The 15,430-nt window shown below is 47.9% G+C and overlaps 1 protein-coding gene across 1 annotated transcript in view; it reads left to right on the top strand.

The window, feature by feature from the left end:
• The window catches only part of MAP3K14 (mitogen-activated protein kinase kinase kinase 14), a 43,563-nt gene that overhangs the window by 7,224 nt on the left and 20,909 nt on the right, over window positions 1–15,430 (top strand). The window contains exon 2 of the mRNA XM_055408093.2: window positions 15,001–15,276. Within this exon, the coding sequence (XP_055264068.2) occupies window positions 15,021–15,276 (256 nt within the window). The 5' untranslated portion in view covers window positions 15,001–15,020. The remainder of the gene's footprint in view (window positions 1–15,000; window positions 15,277–15,430) is intronic.

The raw sequence follows: 15,430 nt of genomic DNA, 5'->3' as shown, positions 1-15,430 counted from the left end.
TGCTGTACTTTGAGAGGCAGGAATAGATTTACAAAGACTTCCCTGGTGGTTCACTAGTTAAGATTCCATGCTTCCACTGCAGAGGGCACAGGTTCAATACCTAGTTAAGGAACTAAAATCCTGTATTCCCCATCATGTGGCCAAAAGAAAAAAAATCATGAATGTAAAAGGCAGAGATTTGCGTGTGACCTCCTATCTAACACATGTATGCAAATCTGAGCCCAGATGCATGCCATCCAGTTCAGAAAGGTCATCGTCTCAGGAATTGGAAATCATGTGTTTCTCTCAATGAGCATGTAGGAGTGCGTGTGCATTCTCAGTTGCTCGGTCGTGTCTGACTCTCGTGACCCCTTGGACTATAGCCTGCCAGGCTCCTCTGACCTTGGAGTTTCCCAGGCAAAAATGCTGGAGTGGATTGCCGTTTCCTTCTCCAGCATTTAGGAGAAAGGATGACAAAGATGGCTCAGTAGCCAACTTGCAAGACTCCTCCTTGCTGGGTGTAGGCAGAATACAGCCACCATGCTGTGTGCATGGAGCTGACTTTTTCCCTCCAGTTCACCAGGCGACTGTACCGCCTGGGGTCTCAGAGTCTATGGCACCCATCTGTCCTCTAGGAGTAAATCAGGCATCCTTTCTCCCAATCAAAGCTCACCAGGGGGATCAAATGCACTGGCTCTGCTAGGCACTAGCATTTGAAAACAAGGACAGCTGAGATGCCGTCCCTCGACAAGGTCGCTGTGGTGGCAGAAAGATGGACATAAAGGCAGATACATTGTGTGTGTGTTCAGTCGCCAAGTCACGTCCAACTCTTTGCAGCACCATGAACTGCAACATGAAAGGCCTCCCTGTCTCTCACAATCTACCAGAGTTTGCCCAAGTTCATGTACATTGACTCAGTGATGCCGTCCAACCATCTCATTCTCCGTCACCCTCTTCTCCTTCTGCCTTCAGTCTTTCCCAATGTCAGGGTCTTTTTCAGTCAATTGGCTCTTTGCTTCAGGTGACCAAAGTATTGGAGCTTCAACTTCGGCCTCAGTCCTTCCAGTGAGTATCCAGAGTGGATTGACTGGTTTGATCTCCTTGCTGTCTGAGGGACTCTTAAGAGTCTTCTCCAGCACCACAGTTCAAGACCATCAATTCTTTAGCACTCAGCCTTCTTGTGTTGAGGTGCTGCCCCTCAACAAGCTTGCCATGGTGGCGGAAAGATGGACATAAAGGCAGACATATTACAGGTGCCAAATCATGAACCATGACTGTGGAAGCTGGAAGAGGCTGAGTTTAAGTCCCCTCGGACGGTGTCTCCCCTTCCCCTGCTCCCATGGGGAGGAGCCCCACCTTCCCATCCAGCGTGTCTGGGCAGGAACACCCACAGTATTGCTCTCATCGTGGGCCCTTGTATATCTTGGAATAGGAACTTAAGAGCAGTCTGGAAACTTCAGCACTCCAGGGGAAAGGAGCGCAATGGTGGAGGTATAGGCTCTGTCAGTAGAAATGTGCTGGAACGTGTCTCAGAGCCAAAGCAGACAGCAAGTAAGTGAAAGGTGAAAAGTGAAGTCACTCAGTCATGTCCAACTCTTTGTGACCCCAGTGTAGCCTACCACACTTCTCCATCCATGGGATTTTCCAGGCAAGAGTACTGGAGTGGGTTGCCATTTCTTTCTCCAGAGGATCTTCCTGACCCAGGGATCGAACCTGGGTCCCCCGCGTTGTAGGCAGACACCTTACCATCTGAGCCACCAGGGAAGTCAGCGAGTAGCAGGCCTTTAAAGACACAGCTGACCTATCCTAGCCTTTCAGGCTGGGGCAGAGAGGGCAGTGGCCGCACTTGCCAATCCCATATGCTTGGGGCCACTCAGACAGAGGCGTAGGCAGATGGTCTGAGGCCCGACCCATGACAGTGGCTCTCAGTGACTGGGTTACAACGGTGAGAACTCGAGACCATTTCTTCCTTGGTCACCCTCACATCTGCTCTGGCCAGCACAGCACCTGGAGCGTGGTAGCCACTGGCAGTTTGTTGTGCATGGACATGCAACACTAGAATCCACACTCCTCTTTCTGGGTCATGCTGGCCTGAGAGAGGCTAAGCCGCCACAGGCTGGCTCCTGGTGCCGCCTCTTTTACCAAGGAATTGATCTGAGACCCGCTGGGAATATTCCTTGCCTTAGTGTGGGTCCCAAGCCCTTTCCTCTGTCCTGGGGGAGGACAAAGAATGTGACCCCATGTTAGAAAGAGACATGTCCTCAAGGGACATGTCCATTCAGGCCAGTCTGTCAAAGAATGTGTAGGACAGCATCTGAAACGAGACCATGGTCAGGGTTCAAGGCCATGGCCTGGTGCCACTGCCAAAGGGACCTTGTCCTTCCTTTCATATACCCCCGTGCGTTGGAAGCCTTCTGTGGAAAGCCAGGTTGTTTGGGTTTCTTGTTTATTCTGAAGTTCCTCAAACTAGTTCCTCAATTTCAGAACCAGTCACCAATAACTACAATGAACTTGAAGCCTCTTCCCTGCCAAAGAGGCTGCGCCCATCTCTTTCCAACTCCCCAGCCAAACAGGTAGACCCTGCCTGAAGCCAGTCCCACCTGTGAAAAGCAGAGGTGGGGAGGGGTTGTGTTGCAGTGGAAGTTGACCATAGCCCAGGGAGCTGCTCCTTGCTCAGAACTCAATCTGAAAAGTTAAATAACAAGTTTTTCACAAGCAGACCTTGCTCACGGTGATGACCTTAAGGCTTGGCAAGATCCAGAAGTGCGTTTTGACTCATCAAAGGAAGCCGATTGCGTTTGGCTTGATTTTGGTGTGGAAGGCAGTTTATGGCCTTGTCATCAGAAACTGGTCATGACGGAGTGGTACACAGTGCAGCTACAACTTCATCAGAGCAGTCAGTTACACCGAATATCCCAACCTGCAGATTTCAGTGAAATTTCTATGAAATTTTTTGGACATAACATACATTAAAAATTGCTTCCTGCATATTGGATAAAACAAAGTATGCATGTGGTCAGGGTTTTTCTCAGTACTACACCCTCCATCCTCCTGCATACCAGTCCCATAATTGTCTCTGGATCAGTGATACTTCCAGTGGTATCTTTTCTATATGCTATTGGCTCTCCTTGTGCAGAAGATTTGAAAGTTGAATTGAAAATGTCCTTGTAATACTTTTAAGGTTTATACAATACCCGATATCAGGGAACGGGGGACCAAGTAATAACCACATTTATGAATTTAGTAACTGATGCTCAAGCCTTTGCTATTAAAAACAAAAACAAACAAATGGTAAACTAGGCTCAGGAAACCTGGAGCCAGGCTTTATAAAATGAATGATGAATGTGAACTTTGTCGTAGAATTGGCCCCTGGGATGGGCCCAGCTGAGGTAAGCACGGGTGAGCTAAGGAACACAGGCCTGCCACAAGCCTGGAGTCTTTGTTCCCCATTGCCATTTTAAAGTTGCTTTTTCCAGAACATAGGCTGGCTGTGCTTACGCTTCCTAACTGAGATGCTTCCTCCTGGGTCAGTCCCTGGGTTTCTCACTAACAAACGTTTGGCTTGTGGCAGCTTCTCCATTTGGGTCCCAGTTTTTAAAACTTGGATCATTTGAAAGTGGATACAGTGTCATGGTTAAGAGTATGGACTTTGACGTGAAAGAGACCCATGTGAAAATCCTGCTTCTGCCACTTCCTTACAGTGTGACCTTGGGCAGATCACGTGATCTGCTGAGCCTCAGTTTATCCCTCTGTACAAGGGGAATGATAGTAGAGTTATTGTGAGGATTCAAGGAGTAATACACATGAATACATAGCAAACATTACCTAATACATAGCAAGCAATCTTAGCTGCCATTATTATTTTTATTATTATTGACAACCAGCATGTAATTCTGTGCAGACATAAACAGCAGCAGGTTGTTGAAAACACCGAAAGATGTCCATAGGAGAACTGATTTCAGCTTTAGCTGCTGAGGAATCCTGGGTCCTGGTTCATCACACACAGGCAGGTCATTGCTGAGTCCATTCAGAGCCGAGGCCTTACCAGCAGACATAAGCAGCCAAAGAGGGGCCAGTGTTTTTCTCTCAGATCCAGTTCTGCTGTTTCCCACTCTTTTTTTTTTTTTAAATTGGGTTATAGTAGTGTTGGTTCCTACTGTACAGCAAAGTGAATCAGTTACACACATGCTCTTTTTTTACATGCATATCTACTTTTTTCCCCCAATTTTCTTCTCATATAGATCATTACAGAGTACTGAGTGGCTCTCTGTGCTATACAGCAGGTCCTTATTATTCACCTGTTTATAGTGGTGTGTCTATGTCAATCCCAAACTTCCAGTGTATCCTTTTCCCTACTGGTAATCATAAGTTTGTTTTTTACATCTGTGACTCTTATTTCTCTTTTGGAAATACATTCATCTGTACCATTTGTTTCCCATTCTTTATGGGGCTACACGTGCCCACGAGCATGCCTTACATCTGGCATCTTCACCACAGCGTTAAACTTGTCATTGAATGGTTATAAAGCGAAAGCAGGGAGGCACTGGCCATCAGAGCTGGGGACGACTGGCAGAACCATCTGTGAGCACCCTCCTGCTTCTTGAGTCACTGCAAATGAAACTCACAGTCCCCAGGGGAGAACAGGAAAGGGGGTGAAACGAAAACCAGAAGGGACGAGCTTACCCATCTCCAGCTTCTGTGTTAGCGGCCCTGCAGCCAGAACTCACTGACCAGCCCCAGAGGTTCTGGCAAGGTGTGTGTGTGTGTGTGTGTGTGTGTGTGTGTGTGTGTGTGTGTGTGTGTGTGTGTGTGTGTGTCAAGGTTTCCTCTGTGTGTGTGTATGTCAAGGTTTCGTGTGTGTGTGTGTGCGTGTGCGCGTGCGCGCGCAGGTGGGAGAAGCAACCATCCAGTATTTATGAAGCCCCAGTTACAAATGTGGACCTGATGCCTCCTAAATTCTCTTTCCATATCGAGAGACCCTCTTTTCGTTATAGCTTGGTTTCACCATAAAAATAATACCCCAGAGAGAGCATCTTTAGAAGGACATGTAAGAAATAGGTAATGGGTTCCCCTCAGAAGAATGGGAGAAAGGTGGGAGGGACTGGTATTTCTCATTGTATATCTTTTCTGTATTTTATTTTTGCCACTTGGAAACATCTGTTAAAAAAATGAAGACGGAGGGAATTCCCTGGCAGTCTAGTAGTTAGGGCTCTGCACTTTCACTACCAAGGCTCCAGGTTCTATCCCTGGTCAGAAAACTAAGATCCCACAAGTAGCATGGCATGACCAAAAAAGAAAAATGAAGACTAAGAAAAGTAGTACCTGCTCACTGCAAAAAAATAAGTGAAAATATTAGAAAAGTATAAAGAATATTAAAACACCACCAAGGGAGAACCATTGCTGCATATCTGTGCTAAATGTCTGCATTTTTATAAATGTTGATAAAATATACAGACACATGCTAGGTGGGATCATGTTGTCGTTCAGTCGCTCAGTTGTGTTCAACTCTTTGCAACCCCATGGACTGTAGCACACCAGGCTTCCCTGTCCTTCACCATCTCCCAGAGTTTGCTCAAACTCATGTCCATTGAATCGGTGATACCATCCAACCAGCTCATCCTCTGTCTTCCCCTTCTCTTTCTGCCTTCAATCTTTCCCAGTATCAGAGTCTTTTCCAGTGAGTCAGCTCTTCAAATCAGGTGGCCAAAGTATTGGAACTTCAGCTTCAGCATCAGTCCTTCCAATGAATATTCAGGGTTGATTTCCTTTAGGATTGACTGGTTTGATCTCCTTCCTGTCCAAGGGACTTTCAAGAGTATATAATTCTGTATCCTTTTTCTGTTAACATTGTACCCCATAAGCATTTTTCCATATAGCCAAATATTATTTGTAAATGTTTTAATGGCTGTGCCATGACTTATATTATCCTCTCATGTAATTAGACATTGTTATCCGAGTGTTTTACTGTTATAAAGATGTACTGACCATCTTTTCCTGTATTTCTACATACATGCTCCATACCTCCTAGATTGCAGTTCTGGAGCTGTGTGCACAAATGGCTATCTTCCCCTGGTGTATGATGATTTATCATATTTAGAGTTCTTTTATCTACATTACTTCATTATGACGAGAAAAGGGAACAAGGGTGAGGAGAATGAGGAGGCCGGGTGCCAACAGAAGGGACTTCCTGGAGTTGGAAGGCCTGCTTTGCCCGGGAAGGATAAGCAGGATGGGCAGTGCGGCCCACACAAGGATGAGGCGCACACAGAGACTGTAGATCTCAGTAGCCAGAAGGGTCTGGAGAGCTCAGACTGGCCAAAGCCAAACCCTGTGTTTAGGGAAACAGTGGTGAGAGATTATGGACCACAGAGTTGGGACCGGGCCCGTAACCCATGCACAGCCGACAGATGTCTTTCAGCTTGAGGTTATCTTAAGGACATGATGATTTGAGATTAGCTTGGCCTTAGTGTAGGATGGGAGGGGTCAGGGAGAAGCTGAAAGTGGGGAAGGCCTGTGCTAATAGAACAGGTGTGCAGTGGTTTCTTGCCTTAATCACTGGAAAGGGCCTGGAGACAGCAGTGTTTCAGCACACGTGAGGCTAGTTAACATTGACATGTGGTGGGAACTGGAAATGGGCATAAATATTATTCCACACATTTCATCTGTCTGGCAGTGTGACCTATGGAATTGGCAGTGAGACTGAGTTTTGTGGGCATGGCAGGTTTCTTTTTCATAACTGATCTGCAAGATTTTAATGATTAATGTACATTCACGTTTCATTTCCTCTTTAATGGGAAATGCTTAGGCAGAAATTGCTCTCCTGGGAAGCAGGCCGCAAGCTGGCAAGGAGGCAGGTTTTGAGATTCCTTCCTGCAATGTCTTGTTTCTACATCCCAGTGTACACTCCATCTCTCTGCCAAAGGGAAATTAGCCAACCCTACAGAGGCCTGTAACTTGTGACATTATCGGCCCAGGCTGGGCACGTGAGGGAGCGGGTTCTGTCCCAGTGGCAGGGTTTTCATTTAATGCCATCTCCACCATCTGCCCCTACCCTGTAGTTTCCTCCACCTGGAACCCTGCCCCTGAATTAGACTCCTCTCACTCTGCTGAGAGTTTCACCCCTGGGGTGGATCAGGATCAAGCACAGTCCCATGGTCTGGTACCTGAACTCCATCTGCAGCCTCATCTCCTGCAGCTCCCGACAAGCTTTGCTCACCAGCAACCTTAAGCTGTTAACTCCTGCAGAGACTCATCTCTGTTCCTTAACTTTTGCCGTCCCCTCTACTTGGAATGTTGTTTAGTTGCTCAGTCTTTGTGACCCCATGGACTGTAGCCCGCCAGGCTCCTCGTTTCCAAGGCAAGAATACTGGAGTGGGTTGCCATTTCCTTTGACCCAGGGATCAAACCCCCACCTCCTGCTTGGAACACCCACTCCTTTTTCTTGAGAACGTCTTGCTCACCCCTTGAAACCCACCCCCGGTGTCCCCTGCTTTAGGAAGCCTTTCCTGATCTCCAGCAGGCGGGGCTAGCTGTCTGTCCGTGTGTTCCCACTGCGTCTCCGTGTGTCTGTCCCCATCATCACAAAGGGGCTGTGTCTTCTATCTCAGCACTGGCTCTACACCCCGCAGACCAGTACATGTTCAAAGAACGCTGTGTTAGAAGATCCTGCAATTCTCTGCAATGTGACAGGACACTCTAAAGGCAAGGCCTTCCTCATCCAGAAAGCTTCAACCTGCCTCTGGATTTAGAGGCGCTTTCTCGTGGGCATATAAGTGATTGTTGTATCTTTCTGTTTTAAGTATTTTGTCTGCTATTAATAATACATGTTTTACTGAGCACTGGCCTGGCATATTTCTTTCCATCCTTTGTTTCATCCTTTGTTCACAATCTTTCTGTATAATTTTGTTTTGTTTCTTTTAGTTAGCATCTAGCTGGATCTTTTAAAATCCTGTCTGATTGTCTGACTTTTAACGTAAAGCGGTCTTCATCTATTTGTGTGTATTATGATTAATGATGTATTGATACTTTGGCTTATTTTTGCCACCATAACTTGTGTTCTCATTTTATACTTACTGTCCTTTTGCTTTGCTTCTTTTTTCCTTCTTTCCATGCCTTTTGTTAGAGTGATCAAGTTTTCTATTTTTCCTTCTTTACACTTTTGCTTTGGAAACTGACTTGTATTACTATTCTTATAGTTAGTTACTCCTAAATTTTAACATACATACTTATAGGTTTTTTTTCTAATGAAATGTAAAATATTCATACGTAAATTTCACAAAATAGCAAGGTTCGTATCACTCTACCCACTGGACAACCCACCCCACCCTTCTTTCTTACCTATATTATCTAAAACTTAATGTAGTTTTGAAGTAAACAGAACTAGAGAGAAGTTTATGTATTTTTTCTTTTTGCCTGCAGCTTGTAGGACCTTGGTTCTTTGACAAGGGATTGAACCTGGGCCGTAACAGTGAAAGCACTGGGTCCTAACTTCTGGACCCCCAGGAAATCCCCTAAAACTTAATGTTTTAAAGTGGTTTAAACTGATTTTTTTTTTAACATTCAATTGTTGATTAAATTGACCAGCATCTCAATTTCTGTGCCTGCCATTGCTTCTTGCATCCCATTTCTTCTCTGGTTTACTTTTCTGCTTCCAAAAGCACGTCCTTCAGTGGTCCTTTCAGTGAAGGTGGTACTGTCTTCCCTGGAACTCTTGTTTTTGAGTGTGTGTATCGTATGGGTGTTTTATTGTGTTTTTTTTTTTTTAATCGTTTTAAGAAAATGACCTGTTAAAACTTATCTAGTTAAAAATGGTAACATTCCCAGGAGCATGCACTGGTGTAACTCCACCAGAAGTTTGACCAATTTACTGCTGAGCCAGCCCTTAGTGATGAGATCCCTCATTTTTAGTTCTTATGCTTCCTGCCTACACAGGCTAAAAAATTATTACCAACAGTGAGCAGACCCTGCGGGTAAAATAGGGGTAGTAATATGGACATGGGTAGTAATGTTGCTCAATTCCTAGAGTTCCAGGCACCTTTACCAACAGGTTTTTATCCTGGAAAGGAAGTGAGGATGGTTAGGTTCCCGGGGAAGGGCCAGGAGTGTCCTGGTTTTAGCTTTAAAAACATGCTGATGCTCTTGTTGTATAAGTGGGGCCTCATTCGTTTCTGCAGGTAACTTACCTCTCAGAGCCTTAGTTTCATCTGAAAAATATCATCAACCCTGCAGGGTGGTTGTTCATCAATAACATTGATAAAGCATCTAACACATGCCCAGCACAGAGACCTTTAATGAATGGTGGTGACTATTACAGCCCTTGACACTTAGGAGACTCTCATTGATTATCTGTTGAGTGAATGCAGAAACATGCAGCAAAGGCTCCATTGAGGAGACAGGTTATAAAAGATAGGTGAGACCTGGACAGATAGCAGTAATAAAGGAAGAAGACGCTCTTTACAGAAGGAGCAAAGTGAGCAGAGGACAAAAATCAAAGCTTACCCGTTGCTGCTCAGGCAATTGACAGGATCAGTGCGGCTGAGACTGAGGGAAGGGGCTTGGAGAGGGTTGGCAGGGCAGGGAGTGGGGCTGGGGAACGCATGGGATCTCTGGGTCCGCCTGGCCAGATGGCTGTTTTGCCTGGCCAGCTCACTCTGCCCAGCACTTGCCCTTGGTTCCCCTTCCTGCACACCCCTTGTTCTTGATAGGCAGAGGCTGGCCCAGTGTGGCCTAGTAGCCAGGCAAGCTGAAGGCTTAAAAGAGGAAGCAGCAGAAAGAGATTGGTTTTCAACTAATATCTTATTAAGGAAGTTGAGTCATCCAACTTCTGCTATTTGTCTCCTCTGGGCATTCAGAGAAGGACAAGTTTTTGCTTCCAGATGAAATATCATGAGAGGGATTTGCCCTGGTCTCCTCTGGCCCCTCAGTGGACATTTTGCGGATGGCCCTATATTTCTGTTTGATATACAGCAAACCAAGGCTTGAAGTGTTGAAGGCCTTTGGTGAGGTTTGCTGGGTTGGCTGCGTGGTGCTGAAGCAGAGAGGGCCCAGTGTCTCAGTGACGGTGCTCATGAGCTTGGTCACGGGTCAGGGAATGAACTTTGATTCAGCATCATCTCCTGGCCAAGCAAGCTAACTGCAGAGGCAACAGCACGAGTCCAGCTGCCCCTCTGCAACTTGTCACCGTGTGACTGGTTTGGCAGGCTACCGAACTTCTCTAAACCTCAGTTTTCATTCTGAAATTGACACTAATAACGGTGGTGCTTAGGAAATATTAATTATCATTCTGAATCGAAGTCGTCTAGCCTTCAAAAAATCCTGACAAATCAGTGGCATTTGGGGAACTAGAAAGAACCTCCAATGATTTCCTAGGTCAGTAGTTTTCAAACTTTTCCTTGAAGACCTAGGATGCTGGAGAGGTCCTTGGTGGATGGAGGCAAGCTGAGTGTGGGGCCCTTGCCCACCTTCAGCAGAGCAGCTGTCTCTAATTTGAGTTACGTATCAGTTGCACGTTTCCAGGTCTTTTATATTGTGAGGGTTGAGGTATGATTTCTTTTAATAAAAATGGTCCTGTTGCTTTTTAATAAAAAGCCTCCACGGCTAGAACTCGTATCTTCTGGTCCCCAATCTGGTGTTTTTTACTGTCCTTACTAAAACAGGGAACTGAAATATGATACATTTTAGAAAGGTCATCACCACTGAAGATCAAAATTTTAAACATTACTCTGTGCCTTCCAGTTTAATCAAGCAATCATTTCGTCTAAACCCTATTCCCATCCCAGAATCCTAGGAAGAGAAAGTACGCTGTCAGAGAAAGCGTTGCTGTAATGGTCTGAGACAGGAATTGTCCAATAGCACTTTCTACAGTGATAGATGTATTCTGTGTGAACTCTCCTATATGGTAGCTAGTATAACTAAAGAACTGATTTTTAAATTTTATTTAAAATGAATTGATTTGAATGTCACCTACTGTACAGCACAGAGAACTCTGTTCAACGCTGTGGGATAGCCTGAATGGGAAGGGAGTTTGTGGGAGAATGAGTACATGTATATGTATGGCTGAATCCCTTTGCTGTCCATGTGAAACTATCACAACATTGTTAATCAGCTATACTCCAATACAAAGAGCCCGCCAGGCTCCTTTGTCCATGGGATTCTCTAGGCAAGAATACTGGAGTGGGTTGCCATCATCTTCTCCAGGGAATCTTTCCCACCCAGGGATCAAACCCAGGTCTCCTACATTGCAGACAGATTCTTTACCATCTGAACCACCAGGAAAGCCTCCAATACAAAATAAAAGAAAAATAGAAAAATAAAATAAATGTAAATAGCCATGTGGCTGCCATATTGACAGTGTAGCCTGACAGTATAGAGCAGGGGTCGGATGGCAGTCCCTGGCCACTGGGCATTAGAGTCATCCAGAGAACTTGTCAGAAGTACAGATTCTGGGCCTAATGCCCAGTGACTGACTCAGTAGACCTAGGGCAAGTACGTTTGAGAACCCATCTAGTTACTGTAACTTAGGTAGGAATAGTAGTGCCTTGGTGAGCTCTTCCTTGGCATGGAAGAATTGAGCCAGAATCAGGCATTTAGCCCTGGCCTTGGTCTTCTGGGAAGACTAGAACAACCTTCTGAGGAATGTCAGACCCTTGGGAAATGTGATGAAACCTATGGACCCCTTCCCTGGAGAAACACCAGTAAAGTTCCTAGGGTTTTCAGACCTCCCTGAAGCCATCCTTGAACCCACGCTGAGAACTCCTCAGCTTGGACAGAAGATCTTTACTAAGCTGGAGAGGGAACTGAGCTGGAGCCCAGGAGCCGTGTCCACTGCAGGTATGTCACACAGATGTTCCCAGGGGTTGACCTGGTGCTCTCCCCATCATTCCTACCCCCAGGCCCCTCCAGGGGGTCGTGGAAGCCCCACAGAAGAGAGGATAGGCAGTGTACGTGGATCAGGCCCTAAAAAATACTGACTTAATTCTGCCCCTTTCCTTTCCCCTTGTGTGTTCATGGCCTTGTGAGTGAGCCGAGCGGGTGTGGCTGTTGCCACTGCTCACATCCTCAGCTCTGACACACAGAGCAGAGGGAAGAGTGCATCTAAGGCCTGAGTGGAGCTGTGGAGAGCATCCAGCTGAGTAATGAATCAGGATTTTGACTTGCCTTCAAAGGCAGAAACACAGCAGGCTCCCACTTAGTCCTCACTTTCCGCGAGCTGCAGGAGCTAGAGAAGGGGCAGAGCTGCGGGGCTCCGGGCTGGGGCAGCAAGCCGGAGCCCAAAGCCCAGAGCCCACCCAACCAGCAGTCCCAGGCTTAGTGCAGAACCCTACTTTTTGTAGATCAGAACCCATGTGGAAGTGAGGAAGGAGTGAGGAAGCGAGCATGTGTATATGTTGAGCACTGCTGTCCGGCCAGAGTGTCCTGACAGTAGCCTCTTGAACTTGGAGACAGTCGATGAGAGTCTGAGTCATGGTCATGTGGCCCCGGAAAGGCAGACACAGGAGAAGCCATACAACTCCCAGGCCGTGATTTCGTGCCCCCAGGAGGTGAGGGTCAGCCTGTTTTCCCCGTGCCCTTCACAGGTTCAGCAGCCAGCTGCTGGGTTAGCTTCTCAGGCTCCCTTGTTCCTCTCTCTGCCTGCCAGGCTGCCGGGTGAGTCATCAGGGCACTGCAGAGGAGGCAGCCCCGACCTCGGCTGCCTTGGCCTTGGTTTCTCTGGGACGGGGTGCCTGGAGAGCTCGCAGAGGGAGGACCAGGGCCCCTGGCCAGCTGCCCACCCAGCCACCAAGGTGAAAGGACAGCTCGTGGGGGAGGGGCGCCCCACAGCCTGTCTGGAGGAGCGCCAGCTCTGGGTGAGCCATGTCAGGCAGGAAAGGCCACGTGAGCCTGAGTGCAGCTTGGCTCTAAACAGCCGGGTGCCTCAGAACAAGGCTGACCACTGGCTATTCCTTTCGCCGTCCGGTGAAACTCTCTCTTCATCCCAAGATGCCCAGCATCATCCTTGATTCCGTCCTGCAGCCAGCACCCCCTGTGCCCTGCTCTGCTGAACACCACCTCTGCCTTCAGGAGCCTTCTGCCCAGGGAGGCCCATGACATTCCCCCTTGCCTGCAGCCCAGAGACTGGGGAGTGGATAGCACAGCTCAGTAGGCCCGGCTCCACACAGCTCCATGCAGACTGGTGATCTCCGGCAAGTCTCCGCCTAATTAGGCCTCCATAAAAATGAGGAGATTGAAGCAGTGTCCCTGTAGGCATACCTCTAATACTGTTAGGTTTGGAGCACTGGGGGTCTGTTTGTAAGATCTCGTTTCTCATAAAGAGGCTGAGAGAGATAGGCCCTACTCTAGGTCCTGGATCAAGTCCTTTTGGAGATGGACAGGGGCTGCAGAGGTGTGGAGTGGGATGAAAGTACCCTTACAAGTAGAACAGCCAGCCTTGGAGGGCTTTCACCTAATTGAAGTCAGAGCACCCCTTAGACTTAAGGTCATCAAGAAACAGTGAGGCCACCCATTCAGCTGCCTGCGCATCCAGCCTGCAGGACTACACCGGCATCCAGGCTGAAAGCTGGAACCACTCTGAATTCAAAGTTAGCAGGCCCTTGAAGGCAGAGATGTGAGCATCAAATTCATAGCAACCAACAAACCTTCCCCCACCCCCCACACCCCAGTCAAGCTGCCTCAGCCTTTCGTGTCTGCTGTGGTGAGGCAGATGCTGTAGGCAGGAGGTTTCAGCCTAGAGTTTCCCAGTGTCCCACTGTTTCTTGGAAGCTTCCAGCCTGATCAGGCAAAAGGGCAGAGGTATAGAGGCCTGGCTTCCCGTGGTCTGTCTTCATCCCTCAAGAGCAGACGGAGGCGTGATTCAGGATGAATGGAGCTACCGCAGGGAAGACCTCATCCGTTAGCAGCAGCCTGAGGACCAAGCTGCCATCAAAGAGCACTTATGAAAGTGTCTGCAGTCACTGCCTTCTTAGGCTTTGTTGCAAACAAGTCATGACCCCGTAGGGCACTGCCCTTGGGAGTTGAGAGCCCCGGTCTTTAAAACACTTCCCAAATGCTCACAATTACAGGGCAGCGCTGTTCGTTTTTGTGACCACTCCAGCCCGCGTGCTCTTTGCACAGATTGTCACAGCAGCACATTCTCTCTCCCATCTGGCTCTGCGGGAACATAGAGCTGGGGGAGACGGGGCCCAGAGAGAGAGGAATTCTTATGCTTTGTCCTCATATTTCTAGAGGTGTAAGATGGTGGTGGGGTGCGTGGGCTCTAATAGAAATTCCATTACTAACGTTGCCTGAAAGAAAAGCGATACCCGAAAGAGGGTTTCAGCAAGTGAGTTTGGACATTACAGGAGAAGCATTTCAGTCCCTTCTGGAAAGCCACAAACAGATGCAGCTTAGGAAAGGAGCCAAGTTCTGGTGCTGCTGCTCACATGGTTTTTAGGTTTTACAAGATTTCATCTGTGTCTCTATATAATGTGTGTATATATAAATAGACACACACAAATCCATATATATACCCACATGCACTCACTTATGTATGTGCATACCTCTACCTGCAACTTGGGAGCAAAACAAAACCTTGATTCTCTCCACTTGGAGAAAAGCCCTCAATGGGTGGCACAGGCATGTCTCTAAGAAGGCAAGGCTTGTGCAGAATCTGTGAGGTGACTAATGGCTTTGGAGTATGGGATCCACCACCCTGTTCTGCAGAAGCAAAGTTCACCACAAAACAAACAGCAGAAGACGACTCAGCCATTATTTACAAAGGCAAGAAAGAACCAACCCAGACATTGATCCACAGCTGTCCCAGAGGAGGTGAACTAGAGTTCTCCTTGTGGAGTGGAGAGGAAGAGCTGGTAGGGCTGGGGGCTCACCCCACATGAGACCGTGGCAAGGTTGCCATTTGGATCATTTGGAGGATAAAAACATGTGGCCTGAGGGGGCACAGGCCCTCTGCCCCCTGCTTTTCTCCTCCCACTGCAGCCTGCCCTGGGGTCTGGGGGTGACCTGCTCTGCGTGTGGTCTCTCTCGCAGGGTGAGCGTGAGCCTGGGAGATGGCAGTGATGGAAATGGCCTGCCCAGGCGCCCCCGGCTCCACGGTCGGGCAGCAGAAGGAGTTCGCCAAAGCCAAGGAGAAGACACAGGTGATGGGGAAGAAGCAGAGCTCCGTACACAAGCTGGAGGCCGTGGAGAAGAGCCCTGTATTCTGCGGGAAGTGGGAGATCCTGAACGACGTGATCACCAAAGGCACAGCCAAGGATGGCTCCGAGGCTGGGCCGGCTGCCATCTCCATCATCGCCCAGGCCGAATGTAAGAGCCCCAGGCTTCAGGGCAGGGTGGGGGATGGAGAGAGAGGGTGGGCACAGCGTTTGGACAAGGGTGGTTGGCCACAGGTAGGGCTGGGCTCAGGGTCCTCTTGTGGAAGAGGGAGGTCAGGGTGACCACCATAGGAGACATTCACAAG

Source organism: Moschus berezovskii, chromosome 20 (genome assembly GCF_049115385.1).
Source record: "Moschus berezovskii isolate FMDL1 chromosome 20, NW_MosBer_1.0, whole genome shotgun sequence".
In the NCBI taxonomy this organism is placed as follows: Eukaryota; Metazoa; Chordata; class Mammalia; order Artiodactyla; family Moschidae; genus Moschus; species Moschus berezovskii.
The sequence above is the reverse complement of the archived record's forward strand: the minus strand, read 5'-3'. Positions and strand labels throughout refer to the sequence as shown.